Raw genomic sequence first — 27,417 nt, 5'->3', positions numbered from 1 at the left:
TGGATTTTCTCTTTCATCTTTGCATGTTGAATCCCATCTACTTCGTTCCCACCAAGGTATTTCTATGTGCCTTCTTGTTCTATTTCTTGAACGATGGTGTCCAGGGTGAGTTCAATGTTTTCAGTATTTATTAGCTTGCCTCGTTTGAATGTGGCTTTGGCACATTTGTCTAGTCCAAACTCCATTCCAATATCATCACTGAAGCCTTTAACAAAGGTGAGTAGGTCTTTCTGTTCTTCGTCAGTCTTGGCATAGGTTTTCAGGTCATCCATGTAAAACAGGTAGTTGATGATCGTGCTGCCTGTTTTGTACCCGTACCAGCTCCTGTTCAAGATAGAGGTGCTAAAGCAATGTAAAAGAGGAGAGGTGAGAGAGAGTCCCCCTGGAAGATACCATTGTTGATGTTGGTGTCATGGGAAGATATTGTCGCCTTGTCATGGTTGAGTTTGAGGGTTGTTTTCGATTTTCTCATACTTGTTCTAATAAATGCTGTCATGGTTGATGAGATGTTATAGATTTCTAGGCATTTTATTATCCATTTGTGGGGAACAGAGTCCAATGCTTTCTTATAATCAACCCAGGCAGTTGTGAGGTTTTTCTTTTTGGCTTTGGCCTCTTCCATTATGGCTTTGTTTATGAGCAGTTGGTCTTTGCATACATAGCTCTGTTTTATGCAGCCTTTTTGTTCTGGTGGTAGCAAATTGTTGTCAACCAGGTGTTTGTAGGTTCTAGCCATTAGTATCGATGTCAAAAGCTTGTGCATTGTAGGGAGACACGTGATAGGCCAGTAGTTTTGGGGTTTGGTAGTTTCCTCATTTTTTTGAGAGAAGGTAGGTGGTGTCAGTTGTTAGCCAGTTCAGGCACTGCTCTGAGTTTTTGATGCACATACAGTATTGTAGGCATTAGTCAGATGTTCTTGCAATGCTGGCAGGTGTTTAAGCCAGAAGTTTGTGATGCCATCATTCCCGGGGGCCTTCCAGTTGCTAGATTTTTGAATGGCTGATGTCTCGTTCACGGATATTTCCAGCTATTCTTGTTCAGATGTTTGTTGGTTCTCATTATCTATTTGCTTTATCCATTCAGCTCTTTCATTATGCTATTTTTCTTTCTCCCAGATGTTAGCCTAGAAGTCTTTAACAATTTCTTTCTTGGGAATTTCGTGGACCATGATGTTCTTTTTCCTGAGTTCATGGTAGAACTTTTTGGTGTTTTCTTTGTATGTCTTGTTATGGTGGTAGAACTTTCATCTTTTGTCTTATTGCCTGATTCTTTGTGACTTAGCTTGTAGCTGTTGCTTCAGTTTTTCTATGACAGCTGGGATGTCCTCTTTGGTTTTGATGTTGTGTTTTCTTGTGACGGCTCTTCTTTTTTCTCCTTTATGTTGTTTTCTTTGCTGATTTCAGAGAGGATTGAAATGTCTCTACGTATGTTTTGGATGTCCTTCTCAATTCATTTTTTCCATTGTGATGCTTTTGGCTTCTTTTGTCCTTTCTTTCTTAGCTTAATACCTAAGGTGTCACTGACTGCCGAAGCAGTGGCATAACACAACTCATTCACTTCTGTAATAGAAAGTTTATGTTCCTCTCTGGCCTTGATGTTACTGATAGCCTTATTTGCTACTTCTAAGGCTGCTTTTGCCTGTCTGTCATGTTTGATTTTTGGTAATGTTGGTCTTTCATCCATATTTGTCTCTATAACAATCTCCCATTTTCTCAGGATGTCTTCCATCATTTCTACTACTCTTGTATCAGGCTTTTGGTGAACCTCTGCTTCTCTGGACTCATTTGGTTGATCTTCTGTATTGTCCTGTGTCACAGTCCGGTCCAGTCCATCCATGCCTGAGTTTGTGGGACTTCCATGCAGGCTCCAGGCTGGATCTGGGACAGGAATTCAGTCCTGCCCTGCTGTAGGCCATTTTCCCGGAAGCGGCACTCCCACACCTGCTACCAGTCCTCTCCCATCAGCCAGGGCCTTCTTAAGAGCTGTTTGGAGGTACTCTAGTTGCCAGACTATCTCTTACAGACTTTCCTTGCTTTGCTACAGCCCTTTGGTATTGGTCCGGGGGGGGTTGTTTGGTCTAATTTTCTGTCCAGTTTTTGCCCATTTTACCTGCCTGTTCCTTTGGATTGTGTTTTTTGCTTCCTCTGCCTGGGTTTCCCTTGTCCCTGTTTTCTTCAGTTTTTGTGAAGATTTTTCTGTCCTGTTTTTGTCCCTGACTGTGCCTGCCTGCTCTTCTGTGTTTTGGCCTGTTTTTTGACCACTGATTTTTGCCTGAGCCCTATTGTACCTCTGCCTTGTACTTCATTAAAGAAGTTTCCTTTTGTACACTGCCTGTCTTGAGTCTGCTCTTGGGTCCTCACTTCACCTTAGCTCACCATTTCTGACATCCTGCTTTTTCATTGTTTCAATATTTATTCTCTTGATGGTTCTCTTTTGCACCACCTGATTCTTTAGGTACTTTGTCTTTGATGGTTTGGATTTCCCTGTCCATCAGTCTTTTCTTGTTCTTACTGTCTGGTATTTGCAAGTTTGGCATCCATTTTAAGTCTTTTTGTAGGGATTTTTTTTTATGATTGCATTGGGCTTATATAGGGCTTTAAAGTATGCCTCCATCACTTCTATATAATCACTTTTCTACCTGGTTCATTTAGTTTTTGTTTGCCTTTGGCAGTTTTCAGGTGGTGCATTTTTGAGGGTCTCTGAGGAGTATCTGTGGCATGGTGCTCCACATTTGCTTGTTGGTTGGAGTTTGTTCCAGTAGCAGGTTGTGGGGGTGTGGCCAAGCAGCAGCTTGTGAATGGGGGTTGGGGAAGGTAAGTGGCTAAGTCATTCAATCGTGTGTGTGTTAGGGACTGATCATAAAAGGAGGGGGAGAGCAGAGAAAAGGGACTCTCCTAACCAGAATGCATGTGTGGGAGTGAGTTGGCTGAAAAGCTAGACCTATATAATAAAAATAAAGCTTGTAAGAACTTCAGTTCCCACCTGCCATGCTTCTGTACTCCATCCACATCAGGGATTTACTATGCAGACTTTTCAACCTCAGCCTGGTTCCCTGCTGAGGGACACAGCCTTTGTTCACCTGTGTGATGACTGTGATATGATAATCTGTTTTTTGTTCTGCCATTTTATTTGTGGGTTGTCTGAGCCTTTTCAGTCACCTGTATAGCTGAATTGCTATACATTTTGTGGTCAGAAGTTTAGTGACATGAATGTCATGGCAATATTTGGGCTTTCAGTAATTTCTTTGAACTGTTCTTTTTCTGTGGCAGAATGTACAGCAGACATCCTTTTACTTAAAAAAAAAAACTCTAGAATTTGGTGCACGAGTTTTAATTTTCTTTGGGTTTTCTGAAATCAACACATGGTCAAAATTATACATACAGGGTCAAATATACATACAGCCCACCTAATATTTGGGTAAAATATCTCTTTGCAAGATTCACCTTGGCCAAACATTTTTATTTTTTGTTTACTGTGAACAAGCTTATGGCAGAATTCTGGTTGGACACTTCACAACTCTTTATGGTAGAATTGGTAGAGTTCAATTAATTTTTTTTTCTTGGCATGGACTCTACTTATAAGCATGGTCCATATATTTTCAATAGAGTTGAAGTCAGACCTTGTTTTAAACTTGGTGTTAGCCTGCTTTATCCTCCATGACCAGCTCTGATGTGTTTGGGTTCATTGTCCTGTTGTAAGTCCCAAGTCGTGTTCAAGTTTCTGATGGTTTATGCTGAATAATTTGAGCTAGTCCTCCATTATTCCATCCACTTCGTGCAATGAACCAGTTCCACTGGCAGCAAAACAGCCCCAGAGCATGATAATTCTACCACCCCTACCAGCTGGTAGTGTCCCTCTGTACATGGTGGTCATTGTGGCCAAACAAGTCAATCTTTGTCTCATCTGACTATACAGCTACCTACAGTACCTTCCAGAAGGCTTTTTTCTTTGTGCAGTTAGCTTCAAACTTTAAGCTTGAAGGTGCCAATTTTGGAGCAGGGGGTTATTTCTTAGATAGCAGCCTCTTTGTCCATGGTGATCTGAACTGTAGACAGTGATCCATCAGCTTCCAGTGCATGGCAGGGCTGTGCTATGGTGGTTCCTAGGTTGTTCCTGCCCATCCAAACCAATTTCCTTTCAGCTGAGGGTGACAATTTGGGTTTTCTTGAAGCAAAGTGACTACACCTCACAATAACTTTTGATACAAGTGTTTGAACTGATCTTGGAATTTGCAGTTGTTTAGAAATGGCTCCAAGAGATATTCCAGAGTTGTGTATATCTGCGATCCTCAAAAGTCCAAGGAGCGCAGTGCAGATCTGCACTAAGCTCCTTGGACTTTCCCATTTTACTGTGTTGGTCAATCTAATGAGTGCTGTAAACAAACTTTTATTTTTTTTTAAATATATAAAGGCACAGAGAAGCTACCAGCTGTAGTCAATCATGATCAGTAACAGGAAGTTAAGAGGCCTTGGCAAGATAAGAGACATTTTGGAAGTTTTAGCACCTCTGAATTAATAATGTGTATGAATAATTTTGACCACATGTTGATTTCAGAAAACCCAGAGAAAATTAACTTGTGCACCAAATTCTAGTGTGGGTTTATTTATTTATTTTAAAAAGATGTATGCTGTACAATCATTCTGCCATAGAGTTCAAAGAAATTACTGAAAGCCCAAATATTGCCATGACATTCAGGTTACTGTATGTAAACTTCTGACCATAACTGTACCTGTGTTGCCCATTCCATGCCACATGCAGGGGAGGTTGAACTTGTGAACCTAATTAGTTAGTTAAGTGACTAATTAACTTGGCTGATCAAGGCAGTCACGACTCACACATGGTGAAAAATTTAACTTAAAAATGGTACGAAATTCATCTTCTGTGTCAGGTTTACCACGACTACTTTATCGTCATATTCACTCAAACCTTTTTCCAATTTTCCTCTTGTTCTAAACTTTACTTCACTCAATGTTTTCAAAGAATATTTGCCACAGTTAAATAGATGCATTGCAGAAGAACATTATCAGAAAATCAGTAATGCTTTAGGATTTCATCAAACACAGATATGCATTCTTCATTCTGCTTACAGCTTTAGTTATTCACATTTTGTCAAAGTGTTTTATTCTGATATTTCACCTTCTGAATAATGGCTCATTATGCAATACTGCAAAAATATTCTTGCTATGATTTAAATTTTTTATTTTTTTTTAAATACAATCCCGATTCCAAAAAAGTTGGGACAAAGTACAAATTGTAAATAAAAATGGAATGCAATAATTTACAAATCTCAAACTGATATTGTATTCACAATAGAACATAGACAACATATCAAATGTCGAAATTGAGATTTTTGAAATTTCATGCCAAATATTGGCTCATTTGAAATTTCATGACAGCAACACATCTCAAAGTTGGGACGGGGCAATAAGAGGCTGGAAAAGTTAAAGGTACAAAAAAGGAACAGCTGGAGGACCAAATTGCAACTCATTAGGTCAATTGGCAATAGGTCATTAACATGACTGGGTATAAAAAGTATGACTGGCTCTCAGAAGTAAAGATGGGAAGAGGATCACCAATCCCCCTAATTCTGCGCAGACAAATAGTGGAGCAATATCAGAAAGGAGTTCGACGGTGTAAAATTGCAGAGAGTTTGAACATATCTACAGTGCATAATATCATCAAAAGATTCAGAGAATCTGGAAGAATCTCTGTGCGTAAGGGTCAAGGCCGGAAAACCGTACTGGGTGCCCGTGATCTTCGGGCCCTTAGACGGCACTGCATCACATACAGGCATGCTTCTGTATTGGAAATCACAAAATGGGCTCAGGAATATTTCCAGAGAACATTATCTGTGAACACAATTCACTGTGCCATCCGCCGTTGCCAGCTAAAACTCAATAGTTGAAAGAAGCTGTATCTAAACATGATCCAGAAGCGCAGCCGTCTTCTCTGGGCCGAGGCTCATTTAAAATGGACTGGGGCAAAGTGGAAAACTATTCTGTGGTCAGACGAATCAAAATTTGAAGTTCTTTATGGAAATCAGGGACGCCGTGTCATTCGGACTAAAGAGGAGAAGGACGACCCAAGTTGTTATCAGCGCTCAGTTCAGAAGCCTGCATCTCTGATGGTATGGGGTTGCATTAGTGTGTGTGGGGCATGGGCAGCTTACACATCTGGAAAGACACCGTCAATGCTGAAAGGTATATCCAGGTTCTAGAGCAACATATGCTCCCATCCAGACGACGTCTCTTTCAGGGAAGACCTTGCATTTTCCAACATGACAATGCCAAACCACATACTGCATCAAATACAGCATCATGGCTGCGTAGAAGAAGGGTCCGGGTACTGAACTGGCCAGCCTGCAGTCCAGATCTTTCACCCATAGAAAACATTTGGCGCATCATAAAACTGAAGATATGACAAAAAAAAAAGACCTAAAACAGTTGAGTAACTAGAATCCTACATTAGACAAGAATGGGTTAACATTCCTATCCCTAAACTTGAGCAACTTGTCTCCTCAGTCCCCAGACGTTTACAGACTGTTGTAAAGAGAAAAGGGGATGTCTCACAGTGGTAAACATGGCCTTGTCCCAACTTTTTTGAGATGTGGTGTTGTCATGAAATTTAAAATCACCTAATTTTTCTCTTTAAATGATACATTTTCTCAGTTTAAACATTTGATATGTCATCTATGTTCTGAATAAAATATGGAATTTTGAAACTTCCACAGCATTACATTCTGTTTTTATTTACAATTTGTACTTTGTCCCAACTTTTTTGGACTCGGGTGTATATATATATATATATATATATATATATATATATATATATATTTATAATATAAACAAATTTATACTACATTCTATTCATTGATAGCCACACCATTTGTAAGCAGGGACCAAATACTAAAATCATTCTAGACAAAATATAATCTTGTATTTGAGAGAATCTCTTAAATTCCAAAAAAATGTTATTACATGTGCAGTGGGCTTCATGTGTTTCATTTATTTCTTATTGCCGTAGTGTTTCACAGAGATTTTGTTTGTTAAGCTGAAATCAGCTCACTGCAGCTACAAAACATAAAAAGCATCCATGACATAAAACACTGGTTACAGCTGGATAAAAGGAGGCAACTTCCATTTAGTGCCACTTGAGGTTAGATTGGGTTAGCTTTTTAAACTATGATATATTGTAAATGTCTTTTTGATCCTGTTCAATGTGAGTTGAATGAGTATTTCAACAAAAGAACTTGTAAATATTCTTCAATAAACATTCTCTGATTGTATTTAAGGCAAGTGTGTCTGGTATTTCACCATGTGTCTCTCTAAATAAGAGCATCTGCTAAATACCATGTAATGTAATATTCTATATTCATTGAAGTCTACCACTAAAGTCTTTGATGGCCATTTACAGTAAATAATTTGTGTACAGTACATACTGTAAGTACAGTTCACATGCAGGGTCATATTTTATAACCCCAAGAGAGCTGGAGGAATCAAAGGTTAATAACTGCAAAAATGTTCAGTGATTCTAAACTGTTGCAAAATTGTTGGAAACGTTCTGTTTGAGTCTGATTGATGTTACATTTATATGGCCTCATTAAAATGGTGATCTTTCTAACCGATTTCTGCCTGACCTCTCTAAAATGTAAAGTATTAAAGCATAGAAAGGAGAGGGCTATAGTCCATTTATGGAGCAGCTTAAGATATAGACAGAGAAGCAGGTACTGGAGAATTTCTGTACTATTTTATGTGATCACTTTGTTTGTACAGCACTGTTGAATTCTCAAATCTCATTGATCAGACGATGTTGATTTAAAAAAAAAATCTATCTATCTATCTATCTATCTATCTATCTATCTATCTATCTATCTATCTATCTATCTATCTATCTCAGCAGCTCTGAGAGTAGTGCCAAATACAAAGCAAATCACAAGTTTATCACTGCAAAAAGTAAAATCTAACCAAGATTAAATATCTTAAATCAAGACAAAATATGCTTATTTGTCTGCCAAGATAATTCTCCTTTCCAGGCAGGTTTTGTGTAAGAGTATTTCACTTACTTTAAGCATTTTTTCCCTCAATTATCTTAATAAGGTATTATAACTTGTTATTGAGATTTTATTACTGGTTATGAGTAAGTTCTGTCTTAAAATGAGAATTGCCATAATTTCATCGGTGTTATATTAACCATGACAAGTTTGTCAAAGTCAGAATTTCTTATTTCAAGCATCTTATCCTTTCTTTTAATCTCTTAACACAAAACAGATAACTAAATTAAATGAATTGTTGTATTGTCAATTTGGCAACAAAAATAGGCTACAAAATAGATTGGTTTGTTGTTTTGATTTTGATTTATTTGGCGGTCTCAGTTGGTATAAACACTTACTTAAACAGAGCACACCAATATGCCCAGATGAAATAGTCAAACTGTTGGTTGGGGGACAAAGTATCTAGCATGTTAAAATGAGTAGTACAACTTTACTTGTTTTTAGTATAAATACACTAGTTTTAAGACATCTGTGGGGGTTTCTAAAGCTAGATATATTTGCTTGTTTTTAAAATCTTGCCAAGTCAAATTTTCTTGTTCTGTTGGCAGATAATTTTGCTTATTTTAAGTAAAATATTCCTAATTTTATTACTTTTTTTTCTTGTTTTTGTAAGCCGGGTTTTTGCAGTGATATTAATGGTCCCATTTAATAATTTACATTTTTGCTATCTTATAGTCCCTTATAATGCACAGGGAACTGCATAGTGGCCACTCCACATAACCTAAGCCTAATAATAAACATTAAAAAATAGTTAACAAAGAAAGAATGCATAATCTTTGATATGGTTAAGCTTTCTGTAATTTGACAACATTCTTGGAAAAGTTTCTGGTGTCAGTGCTTTATGACAGTAAATAACTTTCTTGCTTCATGGTCAAATGACAAGCTGTGATTTTTTTTTCTTCCTTTGTTTTATTTCTTTTTTTGTCCTATTAAATCAACATTATCTAGTAAATTTACCTTTAAAATATCAGCTTCAAAAATTATCTTTGATGATACATTGACATGTAATAAGGAGAATGGCTTGTCTTCTGTTCCAAGTTCATGTTCTGTTTGCTAGTTATAGCGCTATAGCACTACGTAACTCTGGTGGTGCATCCCACAGACATCTCACAAGAACCACATAACACTTTATGAAAACTGCATAACACTTTACAACACCACAGGCAACTTCAATAATGGGTGGTGCAGTGATTTAGCACTGTTGCCTCGCAGCAAGAAGTTCCAGGTTCGAACTTCATGGCCAATGGGTGCCTTTCTGTGTGGAGTTTGTATGTTCTCCTTGTGTCTGCAAGGGTTTCCTCCAGGTGCTTTAGTTTCCTCCCACAATTCAAAGATTTACAGATTAGGTAAAAATACCCAGCCACTGGGGTTGCACAAGCCAGGGCATACTTTGTGCTGATCCCAAACCCTGAAAAGTTTGGGGAGGGTTGCATCAGGAAGGGCATCTGGTGTCAAAAATCATTTGGGGCTTTGCCCTGTATTCTTCCACTGTTGTGAACTATGTGATGAATCAAATAAACAAAATCGGGCAGTGGCACTACCTATATGAAGAAGCTAGGGGTAGTCAGGGCCTAATGGTTAGAGAAGCAGCTTTAGGATGAAAAGGTTACTGGTTCCATTCCCTGGACCAGCAGGAATGGCTGAAGTGCCATTGAGCAAGGCACCTAACCTCCAACTGCTCCCCAGGCTGCCCTGGGTATGTTGTATGTCGCTCTGGATAAAAGCATCTGTTAAATGCCTGTAATTTAAGCTAAATTGGTATTCTCAGCATGGATATTATGGCAGCGGTGAAGAGGCCAAAGAAGACACTGTCAGACAAAGCCAGGAAGAAAAAAAGAGAGTGACTGAGCAAGAAACTAGACAAGAAAAAATTTTTTGGACTGGCTTAAATAAAAGATAAAAGGCTGCAAGATAGTCGAGCTGCCCTTTTTTCTGTTGAACTCGACAAAGAAAAGTGAGGCTGATTGTTTATAGCTACAATAATATGTGATAACAGGAACTTGTTTCGCAGATGTTGCACAACATTGCATCACAGACTGCTACAAAGTCTGACTTTTTATTCTTTAATTAATAAAAATGTTGGCAAATTGCTGTGGCATAAGAGGAATAAAATATATGGGGTTGAACTGTTCTAGAAAATTATTCACCTTGGGTTTGGTGTTGGTCACATTGTCATTACACCACCCCTACATTGATTATTTTCCTTAGATAAAGAGCTAATAGTTAATTGATTTTTTTTCCTCAGTTAAATATCATTCAAAAGTATTATTATTATTATTATTATTAGTAGTAGTAGTCTTACATACTAGAATGGCTGGGAAAATATGTAGATATGTATTATGGTAGAAAATGGCAGCATTCAGCTTTTGATGCCTCACAGCTGCAGAATCCTTACTTATGTCTAGTCAGAGTTACTTTGTTGAATTTTCCATGTTCTCCATGTGTGCATGTCTATTTTTAATGCCTCTTCTGAATTGCCTCCAGGTGTGCATGTGCATGCATATGTCTCTCTCTCTCTGTGTGTGCGTACGCGTGTGCATGTGTATGATGCCTTCTGGAAAATTGACTGCCTGTCCCATTTGTACTTTTTTCTAGAATCACTGTGACCTTCAAATGAATAAATGGTTATGGACAATGAATGGATGAATAACTACAATTTGATATTTTAAATAAATGGCATTTGCTGCTCTTCCCGTTCCAAATTTTATACTGCATTAATTTGCAGTAATTACTAGTGATGGGGCAATGAAGCTTTCTGAAACAACAAAGCTTTGAATCCAAATGAGTTGAAAAAAAGGTTCATTACTCAAAGATTTGTTCCATTGGTGGCTGCTAATGGTAAGGAAATTAACAGCAGAGGCCAATACATATTCATTCATTCATTCATTCATTCATTCATTCTAGTCTATTCACATAATATGGAAAAACAGAATATATTTTGTTTATGTGACTGATGGATAGTAGGAGATGGGGAGTTTGAGTAAAACATGGGGAGTTTAAAGACTTATTTAAGAAAAGTATTTTTTCAAGTCTTGGGGCTCAATCTGTTCCTTTCCTTATTCACAATCAATCCATCTGTAGCTGCTTATTCTGTTCTACAGGGTCGTAGGCAAGCTGGAGCCTATCCCAGCTGACTATGGGCAAGAGGCAGGGTACACCCTGGACAAGTCACCAGGTTATCGCAGGGCTGACACAGAGACAAACAACCATTCACACTCACACCTACAGTCAATTTAGAGCCAACAATTAACCTAACCTGCATGTCTTTGGACTGTGGGGGAAACCGGAGCACCTGGAGGAAACCCACGCAGACACGAGGAGAACATGCAAACTCCACACAGAAAGGCCCTCACCGGATGCTGGGCTCAAACCCAGGACCTTCTTGCTGTGAGGCGACAGTGCTAACCACTACACCACTGTGCTGCGCACAAACAATCCTGCCTTTGAAAAACTATGTTCACATGGAACAAAGGAGGTTAGTTTGTTTCATTTGTCTCAGTAAAACCTTTGAAAAACTATGCGCACGAAAACATCACAAAGTGTTTTGAACTGGTTTTAACTGCTTCTGAATCACTGACGACACAGTCACATGAGTGTGCACAGAATGTAGCTTCAGTTGTCACTCAATCACGACTGACACTTCGATTCAAGCTTTGAATCACTGCCTTTGGAAGCACTCCTTCATAGTTTTCAAAGCAAGCTTCAGCACTTCAGGTTCTCCATTACATCACTAGTAATTACTCAGTTATTTTCACTAATTCTCACACATTTCAAAATTGATTATTACTCTCCTATTTTAAATTATTTGATGAGATTACTGTGCAGACTGAAAATCACACAGGTCAGTAAATTATCTACAAAAATGAATGATAGGACAATGATAAGAGCTTATGCTATCTACAGGCATTCAGGTGACTCAGTGGTTATAAATAAATGCAGAAATGATCATTTAAGCAAACTTACCATAAACGTGTAAAGTAGTGTACCATAAATCATTCAATGATCATTGTAGTTCCTTCTATGATCATTAATTATTACATTACATTACATAAATCATTCAATGATCTTTCTAGTTCCATTGTAGTTCCTGATTAGACTTTTAAACACGTATCGTGCACTTTGGTACTCATTAATAAGACCTAAGTATAAATGAGCTTGAACATGTTCAACTTACTTCAGATGATTCTGTTGGAACGTGACAGGTAAATATATTAATATTAATTGCATGTTTTAGATTTAAAGAAGGATTTTGCATTAGTTGTTGACAAACATGCATGTGTATTTGCCGGGTTAAATGGCTGTGGCTAGGAATGCAACTAATGAATATTACTGGTTAAACATATACCATATAAAAGTGGATAAACATATCAGTAGATTTGTCTTAAGTTTATTTATCTGCACCTGCATACTTAAAAAGAAAATGCTGATATTAAATGTTGATTTTATCCTGAGACATGTTTTACTCATATAAATTGTTTTATTTTGTTAATACTCTGATAAAACTCATTTTTATATCTAAAATATTTGTATTATTATACATACACACTGACTTCACTAATTATGTCTATAGGTGGATTTGTAAAACAATCTGAATTGATTCAGAACCACCATGGTCAAATTAACTCTCATAGCAGGTATAAAATCATGACACCTAAATATTTTTTCAACTAGCTGTTCAGTCTTGCCATATTTTACACATATGTTAACATGTTAACATTCTTCTTGTACACAGGACTGGGACTCCTGCTTTCTCTTCAGCTTGGTAATTATGTTCAAATTTCAATTCAAATGAAATTCTGGTCTTGGGTTAATAAAACATTGTCATTTATTAATCAAATTTGTGTTGAAACAAGCACACATTTAAGGTATGAACAGATCTATGTCTGATATATGAGACTGTCAAATAATGACTCCGCCTCATCTGTTTGGAATCAAGCCCCCTCTTGCAAATCACTAATTTGTAGGTCACATTCATACGATGCACCCCAGTTAACATGCAGATATATCTAATGCCTGAAATACACCCTAATTTATAAAGTGGGGTGACAGCCAATAAACAGAAAGCATTTGGCAGGTTAGCCAAGCTGTGGAAAGTCTTCCAAAAAGGAGAAGGGAATCTCGTCTCGTCTTCTTCCGCTTTATCCGGGACCGGGTCGCGGAGGCAGCAGTCTAAGCATGGAAGCCCAAACTTCTCTTTCCCCAGACACCTCGGCCAGCTCCTCAGGAAGAACACCGAGGTGTTCCCAGGCCAGCCGAGAGACATAGTCCCTCCAGCGTGTCCTGGGTCTTCCCCGGGGCCTCCTCCCGGGGGGACATGCCTGGAACACCTCCACGGGAGGCGTCCAGGAGGCATCCGATAAAGATGCCCGAGCCACCTCAGCTGATTCCTCTCGATGTGGAGGAGCAGCGGCTCTACTCCGAGCTCCTCCCGAGTGACTGTGCTTCTCACCCTATCTCTAAGGGAGCGCCGAGCCACCCTGCGAAGGAAACTCATTTTGGCCGCTTGTATCCGCGATCTTGTTCTTTCAGTCATTACCCAAAGCTCATGACCATAGGTGAGAGTCGGAACGTAGATCGACTGGTAAATTGAGAGCTTTGCCTTTTGGCTCAGCTCCTTCACCACGACGGACCAGTAAAGCAACCGCATCACTGCGGAGGCTGCACCGATCCGCCTGTCGATCTCATGCTCCATCCTTCCCTCACTCGTGAACAAGATCCCGAGATACTTAAACTCCTCCACTTGAGGCAGGACTTCTCCACCAACCTGAAGAGGGCAAGCCACCCTTTTCCGGTCGAGAACCATGGCCTCGGACTTGAAGGTGCTGATTCTCATCCCAGCCACTTCACACTCGACTGCAAACCAGCCCGGTGCATGCTGAAGGTCCTGGTTTGAAGAAGCCAACAGGACATCATCATCTGCAAAAAGCAGAGATGAAATCATGTAGTTCCCAAACAGGATTCCTTCCAGCCCCTGGCTGCGCCTAGAAATTCTGTCCATAAAAATTATGAACAGAACCGGTGACAAAGGGCAGCCCTGCCGGAGTCCAACATGCACTGGGAACAGGTCTCACTTACTGCCAGCAATGCGAACCAGACTCTTGCTCCGTTCGTACAGGGACCGGACAGCCCTTAGCAAAGAGCCCCGAACCCCATACTCCCGAAGGACCCCCCACAGAATACCATGGGGGACATGGTCGAATGCCTTCTCCAGATCCACAAAGCACATGTGGACTGGTTGGGCAAACTCCCATGAACCCTCGAGCACCCTATGAAGGGTATAGAGCTGGTCCAGTGTTCCGTGACCAGGACGAAAACCGCATTGTTCCTCCTGGATCTGAGGTTCGACTATCGGTCGAATTCTCCTCTCCAGTACCCTGGAGCAAACCTTCCCTGGGAGGCTGAGAAGTGTGATTTCCCCTATAATTGGAGCACACTCTCCGGTCCCCTTTCTTAAAAAGAGGGACCACCACCCCAGTCTGCCACTCCAGAGGCAGTCCCCGACCGCCACGCGATGTTGCAGAGGCGTGTGAACCAAGACAGCCCCACAACATCCAGAGACTTGAGATACTCAGGGCGGATCTCATCCACCCCCGGTGCCTTGCCACCGAGGAGCTTGCAAACCACCTCAGTGACTTCGGCGTGGGTAATGGATGAGTCCACCTCTGAGTCATCAGCCTCAGTCAATGGAAGACATGACGGTGGGATTGAGGAGATCCTCAAAGTATTCCTTCCACCGCCTGACAATGTCCCCAGTCAAGGTCAACAGCTCCCCACCCGCATTGTAAACAGTGTTGGCAGAGTACTGCTTCCCCCTCCTGAGGCGCCGGACGGTTTGCCAGAATTTCTTCGAGGCCGACCGATAGTACTTCTCCATGGCCTCCCCAAACTCCTCCCAGTTCCGAGTTTTTGCCTCCGCAACTGCCCGAGCTGCAGCACGCCTGGCCTGCTGATACCCGTCAGCTGCCTCAGGAGTCCCAGAGGTCAACATGGCCCAATAGGACTCCTTCAGCTTGACGGTATCCCTTACTTCTGGTGTCCACCACCGGGTTCGGGGATTGCCGCCACAACAGGCACCAGAGACCTTGCGGCCACAGCTCCGAACAGCTGTGTCCACAATGGAGGTAGAGAACATGGTCCACTCAGACTCAATGTCCCCCGCCTCCCTCGGAAGCTGGGAAAAGCTCTCCCGGAGGTGGGAGTTAAAGACCTCCCCAACAGAGTGCTCAGCCAGACGTTCCCAGCAGACCCTCACCATACATTTGGGCCTGCCAGGTCTGTCCAGCTTCCTCCTCTGCCAGCGGATCCAACTCACCACCAGGTGTTGATCAGTTGACAGCTCAGCCTCTCTCTTCACCCAAGTGTCCAAGACATACGGCTGGAGATCAGATGAAACGACAACAAAGTCTATCATCGACCTCCGACCTAAGGTGTCCTGGTACCACGTGCACTTATGGACACCCCTCGAACATGGTAAATCTGTAGCGCCCCCCCCCGTCCGTTCACGTCACCTTGTAGTCGACGTCCCCGACTTGCCGTGTGACCTCAAAGGGTCCTTGCCACTTGGCGATTAATTTGGAGCTCGACGTGGGCAACAGTACGAGTACTTTATCTCCCAGTGTGAACTCCCTAAGGCGCGTACCCTTGTTGTACAGGCGGGCTTGCCGTTCCTGGGCCTGCCGCAAATTCTCCTGGGTTAGGTGGGTGAGCGTGTGGAGTTTTGGGCGCTGGTCCATAACGTACTGAATTTTGTTCTTACTTTGTGAAGGTCCCTCCTCCCAATTTTCCTGCAGCACGTCTAGAATGCCGCGCGGCTTACGCCCATATAATAATTCAAACGGGGAGAACCCCGTGGAGGCTTGGGGGACCTCTCGCACTGAAAACAACAAGGGCTCGAGCCACTTATCCCAATTACGTGCGTCCTCACTTACGAATTTTTTAATGATATTCTTGAGGGTGCGGTTGAACCGTTCAACTAAACCGTCCGTTTGTGGGTGATACACGCTGGTGCAGATCGGCTTAATCCCCAATAACCCATACAGTTCGCACAGTGTCCCTGACATAAACGTGGTGCCTTGATCAGTCAAAATCTCTTTCGGGATTCCAACTCAGGAGATAACGCGGAAGCGTGCCTCCGCAATACTGCGTGCTGAGATATTGCGGAGAGGCATGCTTCCGGGTATTGCGTTGCATAGTCCACCAGAACTAATATAAAGCGGTACCCTCGTGCTGACCGATCTAATGGCCCGATGAGATCCATCCCAACTCTTTCAAACGGGGTCTCGATTAAAGGTAGAGGGCGCAAAGGCGCTTTCGGAATGGCCGCTGGATTTGTGGATGTGGATTTGGATGTGTGGAATGGACTGTGGATACACAGTCATGTACATCTGTGGTGATTTTAACATCGACCTCTTAAATCATAAGAAACATAAAATGACAGAAGAGTTCATTAACTCAATGTTCAGTATGGGACTGTATCCAACTATTACTAGACCAAGCAGGATCACTTCTCACAGCACCACTTTAATAGATAATATATTTACTAATATCCTGGAAAATAATATAGAGAGTGGACTACTATTAACAGACATCAGTGACCACCTACCTATTTTTAATGTATATTACTGTAATTATAGCAAGAAAAAGGATACTAAAAATTATAAATATATAAGAGTGAAAACTGAAGAAACCATGATTGCACTAAAAAATGAATTAATGATACAGGACTGGAATGTAGTTTATAAAGAAAAAGATGTTGATAAAGCATATGAGGAATTTTTTTATAATATTCAATGAACTATACAATAAAAATTGTCCTATAAAGAAATACAGTAATATACATAAATATACAAATAGTCCATGGGTCACCAAGGGGCTACAAAATGCCTGCAAAAAGAAAAATATATTATACAGACAATTCTTAAAGCATCGAACTATAGAGGCAGAGGAAAAATATAAAAAATATAAAAATAAATTAACTAATATTATGAGGATATGTAAGAAAGACTATTATAATAAATTAGTGGAGAAAAATAAAAACAATATTAAAGGTATATGGACTGTACTAAATGGTATTGTGAGAAATGGATCCAAAACTACAAATTACCCGGAGTACTACACTGAAAATGACAAGACCATAAATAATATGGAGGATGTGGTGAATGCTTTTAAACAATTCTTTGTAAATGTGGGACCAGATTTAGCGGCAAAAATAAAGGAACCCGAGACAACACAATGTGGGGACATAGAAGATATGGGGGACAGAAATCCAAGTACAATTTTTCTAACTGCAACTGATGATGAAGAAATTATGCAAATTGTAAGAAAATGTAAAAACAAAACCTCTGCAGACTGGAATGATATAGACATGTTAACAGTAAAGACAGTTATTGAGGGAATTGTGAAACCACTCACCCACATCTGTAATTTATCTTTTCAATCAGGTACATTTCCAGACAAAATGAAAATTGCAAAAGTGATACCATTGTTTAAAACCGGAGATAGACACCATTTCACAAACTACAGGCCTGTTTCTTTACTCCCCCAATTCTCCAAAATACTCAAAAAACTTTTTTCAGATAGACTGGACAAATTCATTGAAAAACACAACCTCCTTACAGACAGTCAATATGGATTCAGAACGGACAGATCAACATCGATGGCACTAATGGAACTAATAGAGGAAATCATAAACTGTATAGACAATAAGAAAATTGGAGTATTTGTGGACCTAAAAAAAGCATTCGATACCATTGATCATAGTATATTATTAAGTAAACTAGAAAAGTGTGGTGTTAGGGGAGTTGGGTGGAGCTGGCTGTCGAGCTATCTAAGAAACAGGCAACAGTTTGTGCAGATAGGTGACCATAAATCTGATTTCATGAACATTACATGCGGGGTACCACAGGGGTCAATATTAGGTCCGAAATTATTCATATTATATATCAATGACATATGTAGAATTTCGCAAGTACTGAAATTTGTTTTGTTTGCAGACGACACCAATATTTTTTGTTCCAGTGAGAATTTGCAGCAGACTTTGGAGACAATCACAACTGAAATAAATAAACTACAACTATGGTTTGACAAAAATAAATTATCATTAAATCTAAGCAAAACAAAGATCATGTTGTTTGGGAGACACAAAATAGATTGTAATGTAGAATTGATAATAGACAATACTAAGATAGAAATGGTACAGGAAATTAAATTTCTTGGTGTGATTTTGGATCATAAAGTCTGCTGGAAACCTCATGTAGGATACATACGAGCAAAACTGGCAAAGTGCTCGGCAATTCTGTGGAAAACAAAACATATTCTTGATTGCAAATCTTTGCATACTCTATATTACTCGTTATTTTTGCCATATCTGACTTACTGTGTCGAAGTCTGGGGAAACAACACCTACAAAACCACTCTGCAGCCGATATGTACAATACAGAAAAGAGCAATAAGGACAATAAACAAAACAGGATACAGAGATCACACAAACTCACTATTCATAAAATCACACATGTTGAAATTTATGGACCTGGTCAAATTCAGAACAGCACAAATAATGTACAAAGTGAGAAATAATCTATTGCCAAAAAATATACAAGGAATGTTTAGTGAGAGAGAGGGGGGATATAATCTAAGGGGAGACCTAAATTTAAAAAAACCAAAGGTTCGAACAAATATGAAAAACATGTGCGTATCGAGCTGTGGGGTGACTTTATGGAACAGACTGGAGACAGAAATAAAACAAAGTGCAAATATAAATCTGTTTAAAAAAAGGTACAAAAAATATTTTTAAACAAGTACATAGAAGAGGAAGTATGTTAACGGAGGATGATGAGGGATAAATAGAATAGGGTTGATTGTTATATTCGAACTAACTTAGTATATGGTATATAGAAAATATATTTATTTATGGGGATAGTTTATATATTCATATTTACAGGGATAGGTATGTAGTAGATATTTATTTTGTAATTATATATTTATATAGATATTTATGAAGTGTATATATGGTATGTAGTGTATATTTATTTTTGTAATTAAATATTTATATAGATATTTATGAAGTGTATATATATGGTATGTAGTATATATTTATTTTTGTAATTATATATTTATATAGATATTCATGAAGTGGAAATATGGTATATATTTTTATAGGTGTATTAATGTAGTTTGGATTTCGGGGTAGTTAAAAAGGGGTGGGAAATTAAAAAAAGTATTGTACTTCTTCCCACTCCTTTTTCGAACAATGTGCGGTGTTTTGTAATGTCTTAGCTCTTTATTTTATTTTTTTTATTTCTTGTTTTCTTTCTTTTGTATGTACAAATAGTCACATACATTTTTTTATACATGTTCGAAATAAAAAAAAAATAAATTCAAATTAAAAAAAAATTCATGTTCTCCCCGTGTCCATGTGGGTTTCCTCCGGGTGCTCCGTTTTCCCCTACAGTCCAAAGACATGCAGGTTAGGTTAACTGGTGACTCTAAATTGACCGTAGGTGTGAATGTGAGTGTGAATGGTTGTCTGTGTCTATGTGTCAGCCCTGTGATGACCTGGCGACTTGTCCAGGGTGTACCTCGCCTTTAGCCCGTAGTCAGCTGGGATGGGCTCCAGCTTGCCTGCGACCCTGTAGAACAGGATAAAGCAGCTAGATATAATGAGATGAGATGAAAAAAACAAGTAACATACTTTTTCCTCCTTAAATTTTCACTTTGATCTTGGCTTGACATTTTCACTCCTATTTTTTGCTCATCTGCTATGTTTTCAAACATTAAACATTAAAGTGTTTAAGCATTAACTAAACAACAGGCCAAATTCTAAAGCCCATTTCCTGTATTTCAGTTTGAGGTTCCTGCATGTTTCTGCAATTATCCACATGATTTGCTTATTAATAATAATGCTGCTCTACTTACTATACTTGGTATTATAATTTATTATACAATTTTTGATTATATAACTGCAAGTCATGGGTGGTGCAGTGGTTAGCACTGCCGTGTCACAGCAAGAAGGTTCTGGGTTTGAACTTCACAGCCAACAAGGGGCCTTTTTGTGTGGTGGTTGCATGTTCTCCCCGCATCTGCATGGGTTTCCTCCAGGTGCTCTGGTTTCCCCCACAGTTCAAAGACATGAAGATTAGGTAAAATACCCAGCCACTGGGGTTGCACAAGCGAGTGCATACTTATAGCCGGTCCCAAGCCCGGATAGATTAGGGAGGGTTGTGTCAGGAAGGGCATCTGATGTAAAAGCTATGCCAGATTAAAATGTGTGGAAAAGATCCAGTGTGGTGACCCCTAATGGGAACAGCCGAAAGAAGAACTGTAAATCAATCATTTTTCAGGTTGTTAAATCTGTACATTAAAATTTACACACACTCCAACTGGATGTGACTTTGGTCACACTGATAGGCCAGAGATGAACTTGATGAGTAAGGAAATTGACATTAGAACGTGCATACAGTCCTTTCATGATCAGATTTATTCATATGGAACTTTAATGAATATGGGCCATTAAATTTGTGTGTTCATTTGTGAATAAGATTTTGTTTTGCTTAATGTGTTCTGGATATGATTTAAGGTGACAAAGACTGTTACAGAAAATAACTGTTCGTCTCACAGCCAATTCTACAAAGCTGGTGTGCTACTTCACTAACTGGTCCCAGTACAGGCCTAGCAATGGCAGTTTCACTCCTGAGAATGTTGATCCCTTCCTCTGCACACATGTCATCTATGCATTGGCAACCATCAACCCAGACAATCAGCTTACTTCTATTGAATGGAATGATGAAGAAATGTACAAGAAACTGAACAACCTGAAAACTGTGTAAGTGAGACTAAACATTCTAAAATAATTTAATATTCCTTTAATAGGCTATTCATAATTGAAATTAATCATATAGTATGTTTTATGCAATAGAGAACAATGAAATGCAATAATATATGGGATATATTATCAATGTAATACTTTTGTTATTTGCTATTTCTTTCTTTTGCAGAAACCCTTCTTTGAAGACGCTGCTGTCAGTTGGAAGCTTGTACAATAGCATCAGCCCGTAGGTACCCCCAGTGAAATGACAACCAGACAGCACTCACAATTTTTCATCTATGTTGTCATGATGAAACTGAACATGTTATTTTGTCAAGCTGAAGCTTTTGAAAGCAAGGGCTTAGCAAACTTGATCTATTAGTCTCATTTAAAAATCAAACTGTTGGGGCTCCTGAAGAGAGCAAGAGAAAAGGGTTCACTCTATTGTCAAGCAATTGCAAGTTCAAATCCTGATGATGCCACAGACATCAGTGTCTGGGCCTGTGCTCTTGGAGTATGAGACATGGCATAAATAAATAGAAGAGTCTTTCTTTGGAGAGTCACATTAAACAGAGATCACCTTTTCTGTTGCAGGTACATTAATATGGTGGCCACTTCAGAAAATCGTCGAACCTTCATCCGTTCTGCTCTTCTTTTCCTCCGGGCTCATGATTTTGATGGCTTAGATCTAGCCTGGGAGTTCCCTGGACAGAATGGTAGTCCTGCTGAGGACAAGCAGAACTTTGCTGCACTGATAAAAGTGAGTAGATTATATATGGAGCTGAATGATTATTGCTATATGGCGCTAATATATAGTACATGGAATTGTCAGTTTCCTGTGCTTGCCAGTGATTTGATGCCATATGTATTGTTAAACCTTTCATTCTGCAGGAGCTGAAGCAAGCCATTATACAGGAAGCCATAGACACCAAAAAGACCCAGCTTCTGCTTTCAATCAAAGCAGGAGCCCTTAGGCCCACCATTGATGCAGCTTATGAGGTCCCTGAAATAACAAGGTATTCCAGAGATATCAGAGACCTTCAGTCACTGAGGAAAATATAGGTTGGTTATTATAAAAGGTTTGTCATTACATTTTTTGCTGTTGCAGTGAAGTAGACTTTCTCAATCTTATGACTTATGACTACCATGGTTCATGGGAAAAGGTTACAGGCCACAACAGTCCTCTTTTCAAGAGTTCTCTAGATCAAGGAACTCACACCCAACACAATATTGTAAGAGAAAATTCTTATGATCCACTTAAACATGATCACCTTAAAATATACCTTCTTGTTTTGGGACTGAATTCTCTCACTTTGTTCAGAATGCTACTGTGTGTTACTGGCTGAGCAAAGGGGCTCCAGCTGAAAAGCTGCTTCTGGGTTTCTCCACATATGGACGCACTTTCCGACTTACCACCTCCTCAACAGGCCTCGGTGCACCAACCAATGGCCCAGCTGATGCTGGCCCTTACACACGTGATCCTGGCTACTGGTCCTATTATGAGGCAATTGAGTTTAGGTTCTTTATTTAAGACTAACTCTGTTTTTTAAAGTAATTCAATGATAATAAATCTATAAGCCATATATAAACATAGTGAGGAAATTATAAAAATAGTGATGCTTTTTTTTAATTCACAGATCTGTACCTTTGCATTAGCGGCCAAGGTAGAATGGATATCTGAGCAGAGTGTTCCATATGCCACTCGTGGAAGTGCTTGGGTGGGCTATGACAATCAAGAAAGTTTTGCTGCCAAGGTAAATAAGACTATTTGAACTAAATTTTTCCATAAATTACTTTCCATGTCTACACATACATTTATGTTATAAAATCTTTGTTTAATCATTTTCTTTTAGGTGCAGTGGCTCACATCCATGAACCTAGGTGGGGCATCAGTATGGACCCTTGACTTGGATGACTTTGGAGGACATTTCTGCTCAGAGGGAGATTACCCTCTTGTTAACCACCTACGCAAGTCGCTGGGTAAATAAATGCTCGCTCAATATGCAGGTTTCATACCTAAATTTAATTTGACTATGTTTTTAGTTTATGGCCTAAAGTCAAAAGGGCAAAATTGAAATCAGTTGAAGAGGTGTTTTTTTCAATTCTTAAGCTATTATATAACAGCGTAAAACTCTTACAGGTTTCCCTCCAAAACCAACCACCACTCGTCCCCCAACTACTACCCCAGACCCTATTACCTTCTTTTGCTCTGGAAAACCTGATGGTTTATACCCAAACCCTGCTGATGCCACCACCTACTTCCACTGCTCCCATGGAAACACTTACTTGCACAAGTGCCAACCAGGCCTGGTATATGTTGATGCCTGCAAATGCTGCAACTGGCCATAAGAAGACAGAAGACATGTCAAAACATTCACTAGAATCAAAGCCATGATCCTCCACACAATATGCACCATGTCTTTCAGTTTATATACTGTACATTTGATCAATTTTTTACCACTTGCATATCACTGTTAAGATGAAAACTTTGTGTGGGCAGTCACAAATACAAACTACAGAACTCGTTTTCCTGTTTCTGGTTTGATATCAAGTGCTAGAGACAAAAAGACCTCACTTTAACTGCATTTGTTTAATTTCACAAGCAAGTTGTAAATTTTACAAAATACATAAAGAAATAAAAAAATAATTAAACTTAAAAAAAAACTGAAAGGTTATTTGAATTCAATTTGTAAGGTATGACCTTTTGTGACATTACTTCCTAAATAAAATGTTATTTTTAAAGCAACTTTCTTTTATGCACAGATGTTTTTCACAGCTTAAAACAGCATCATACTAAAATAATAAAAAAGTAATAGCAGTATGAATGATATCAGAAAAAAGAAAAGAAAAAAGCATGTACAAATGTATGATTTTTTTAAAGCCACCTTTTGGTGAAGTAGCTTCATCTCACACTGAAGAAACAGAAAAAAAATCCAACCTTTAATTCAAATAAATTTATTCAGAGAAAAGCAAAATCCCTCATCAGGAAAGGTACTTTGTACAATTTCCCTTTGCCAGTAAAACAGCACAGAGTCTTCTCCTATAAGATTTTACAAGGTTGGAGAATACAGACCAATGCATCTGAGACTCTTTACAGAATCCCTCCAGATTATCCAGGGTCCTAGGCCCTCTCTTGTGCACTCTCTTCTTCAGATCACCCCACAGGTTTTCGAAGGGGTTCAGGTCAGGGGACTGAGATGGTCATGGCTGAAGCTTGATTCTGTGGCCAGCTAACCATTTTTGTGTTGATTTGGACATATGCCTCAGATCATTATCCTGCTAAAAGATCCAATGATGTCCCAGTTTTAGTTTCCTGGCAGAGGCAGACAGATTTTGATTTAAAATGTCCTAGTATTTCGTAGAGTCCATGGTACCATGTACCTTAAGGTTTTCAGGGCCTTTGGAGGAAAAAACGGCCCCAAAACATCATGGAACTTCCACCATATTTTAGAGCTGGGATAAGATTCTTTTCATTATAGTCATCTTTCGTTCTACACCAAACCCACCTTGAGTGTTTATTGCCAAAAAGCTCCATTTTTGTTATACCAGACCACAGATGTCACATCTGTGTGTGTTTACACTTGGTGCACCTCGAACAGTCACTTGCATCCACATGCATTTGTGCTCTGAGCGAGCAGCATGTACCTCAAGGACTAATTATAATGTACATGTTCCTGATCAGAGGGCAACATGGCGCGGGCATATAAGGACTCAAAACTCATACATACCTTGTGAAGTAATACGCTCAGTGGCTAGTGCCTGACCTTACTGAGCCTTTTGTTGATATTGTTATTCTGGTTTTCAACTCACGTTTATATTTTGGATTCTGCCTTTTGTCTCTGCCACAGCTAGTCTGTTTGTGCCTGTCTTCTGTTGTTGATTCTGTCTCATGTTTTAGATTGTATACCTCCTTGTTGTTTTTATAATAAACGCACTTCTATTGATTACAACCATCTCCCGCCAAGCTTACTGACAGATTACTTTGGCATATAATGGATGTAGTGGAAGAAAGCAGGCAGGCTGCACAACGCCATGCCCAGGTTTCCATCCCTCAGCCTGGATTGATATGGTTTCTCCAGCAGCTAGGGTTGGGTGTACTGGCACTCTATGATGAAGTGGACTTTCCCCCAACTGGGTTCCTGCTACAATATGCTCTCTCTTATTCAGAACTGGTGCAGCACAAACCTTTAGAGCACATCTGGGTTGGGCCCACATGCCAGTGGGCTGAGTACCTGGTCATGGTTGAGCACCCATGCCTACGGTGGCCGACAAGGGTCAAACGGACGGCAACAGCCCAATACGTCTCAGTTCGAGAAAACAGCTTCAAGTACAGAAACGATGCAAAATCACAAACTCAAATACAAGTCTAAACGAGGTCTAAGTGAAAAAACGTGCTGCAAAAAACAAAGACAAATGCATCATCATCAAACGCGATGCAAATAGAGAAACGATCTGCAAACGAAAAACACTGCATTACCTGTCACTCCAAATGGAGATGCTCCAAACCTGCAGGGGGCGCTCTCAGCGTCACAGCTCAATAGAGAGACACACGGGATGGAGAGAGACAGAACAGCTGACAACCACAACGGTGCATTAAAATACAACGGGAACGGTAATGTGACTTTTACTTGATTAGAGATATATTTATATCACTGTACAACGCTGTACATTACGTGACGTTTATTTTTTTGTATTTTTTACCAGACATTACAAGGCTGCACATTTGCATGTAGATTAGCCTGCTTAGTAAGACAAGATGATTAGAGATTGATTGATATAAAACACCCGTTTTAATACTACATTAAAAAGCCCTCTTATCACAGTCTTCCATACCTAAACCCTGTCTTTTTTTCCTTTTGCAGATGTACTGTCCATTCTGTGGATCTGTGCTTACAGGTTCCCCTGCCTTTTGCTGTGCATGTGGCAAAAACAACTTTTTTAAAGCATTTCAAAGAAGAGACGCCTGCCACTCATGCACAAATTGATGTTGCACAACCTACCACCAGTGCAGGTAAACAGATTCATGATTTTGTAACATAAAATGCTTGAAATGTTCAGATTGTGTTCTTGTATATACAAAATCACTTCTCTCTATCACTATCCTGGTTCAGTAACTGGCATTTAAGGTGTACTAAAATGTCCTGCAGAAAGTAATTTTGTGTGAACATAATTAAATGTAAACTCAATAAGAGCATTGAATTTTTCTTTTTCCCAGAGGGAAACTCAAGCATACAGACATTTTTTTAAGTTTAGGGCAGTTAAAGAAAGGGAGAGAAAGTCTCTCTTTTCAAAGAAACGTCAGACCTCTCAGAGTGAAAAGAGACAGAAACCAGTGAAGGTATGAACTGTTGTTAACATTACATAGATTGTTGCATAGTTTGTTGAGATTTAGCTGTCAGTGCAGACCTCATATCGATTTGTCATGTTGTATCAATTTCCATTTTATTTACTATGTTATTTGTTGGGCGGCACGGTGGTGTAGTGGTTAGCTCTGTCGCCTCACAGCAAGAAGGTCCAGGTTCGAGCCCCGTGGCCGGCAAGGGCCTTTCTGTGCGGAGTTTGTATGTTCTCCCTGTGTCCACGTGGGTTTCCTCCGGGTGCTCTGGTTTCCCCCACAGTCCAAAGACATTCAGGTTAGGTTAACTGGTGACTCTAAATTGACCATAGGTGTGAATGTGAGTGTGAATGGTTGTCTGTGTCTATGTGTCAGCCCTGTGATGACCTGGCGACTTGTCCAGGGTGTACCCCGCCTTTCGCCCGTAGTCAGCTGGGATAGGCTCCAGCTTGCCTGCGACCCTGTAGAACAGGATAAAGCGGCTAGAGATAATGAGATGAGAATGAGATGTTGGCATTATGAGGTTGACAGGTGACTCCCTAAAACCTGTAAGAGGGAAGTCACTCCCTCTTGACATTCAGCCTCACTGGTCATCAGAGCAGCTATTGGCTTCTTCTGCTGTTAAAAAACAAATAGATTTTAACCAGGACATGCAGGATGTTGTCCATGTTTTGTTGTACCCTGATGGCAGACAAGTGATAAACATCCCAGGAACAGATGACCCTTTCACTGTCCAGAAGTACAAGGAGGCAATAGGGAAGGCCTACCAGAAGATAACACTATACATTTGCACAGCAGAGGATTTTGAAACCAGTTGTAAGTGTTCCATTTCGTATTTCATTCATGGTTTGATTTTCAGAGTCTTTCCACTTATATCTTATCTGTGCAAGATACATTCTGCCAATTACTCAAAACATTACTGTAATTTTTGTTTAAATGCATTTCATGTAATGTTTTTGGATTGTCATTCAATCTAAAATGTTATAATTTAATGATAAATGTAATTTGTTGTTCATCAAAGAGCAATAAACATGCAAGGACCACAATGTTCTATTGTCTGTTTTAAAGTCCATTTTATGTCTTTTCTAGCTTGTAAAACACTACGAAAAAAAATACATATAATGACACCTTTGTTTGCGAAAATATGACCACCAGCTTTCAATTCTTTGGTTTGCCGTTGAAGAGCCATACAAATGACTGGCAGCCCCAGCATAGTAGTCAGCATGAGAT

The 27,417-nt window shown here is 39.7% G+C and overlaps 1 protein-coding gene and 1 long non-coding RNA gene across 2 annotated transcripts; both read left to right on the top strand.

The window, feature by feature from the left end:
- The first annotated feature begins 12,659 nt into the window (after positions 1-12,659).
- Positions 12,660-23,201, top strand: LOC132874356 (acidic mammalian chitinase-like). The gene is made up of 11 exons (XM_060910476.1): positions 12,660-12,684; positions 12,783-12,812; positions 20,666-20,870; positions 21,043-21,099; positions 21,447-21,612; positions 21,744-21,868; positions 21,961-22,084; positions 22,174-22,356; positions 22,490-22,606; positions 22,706-22,832; positions 22,993-23,201. The coding sequence occupies exons 1-11, from the start codon at positions 12,660-12,662 to the stop codon at positions 23,199-23,201; spliced, it is 1,368 nt and encodes a 455-aa protein (XP_060766459.1).
- Positions 23,202-25,398: 2,197 nt separating this feature from the next.
- LOC132873913 (uncharacterized) lies at positions 25,399-27,096 on the top strand. The gene is made up of 3 exons (XR_009651613.1): positions 25,399-25,464; positions 25,715-25,863; positions 26,879-27,096. It is a non-coding gene; the product is annotated as an uncharacterized LOC132873913 (long non-coding RNA).
- Positions 27,097-27,417: the final 321 nt, after the last annotated feature.

This window comes from Neoarius graeffei, chromosome 26 (genome assembly GCF_027579695.1).
Source record: "Neoarius graeffei isolate fNeoGra1 chromosome 26, fNeoGra1.pri, whole genome shotgun sequence".
NCBI lineage: Eukaryota > Metazoa > Chordata > Actinopteri > Siluriformes > Ariidae > Neoarius > Neoarius graeffei.
The sequence above is the reverse complement of the archived record's forward strand: the minus strand, read 5'-3'. Positions and strand labels throughout refer to the sequence as shown.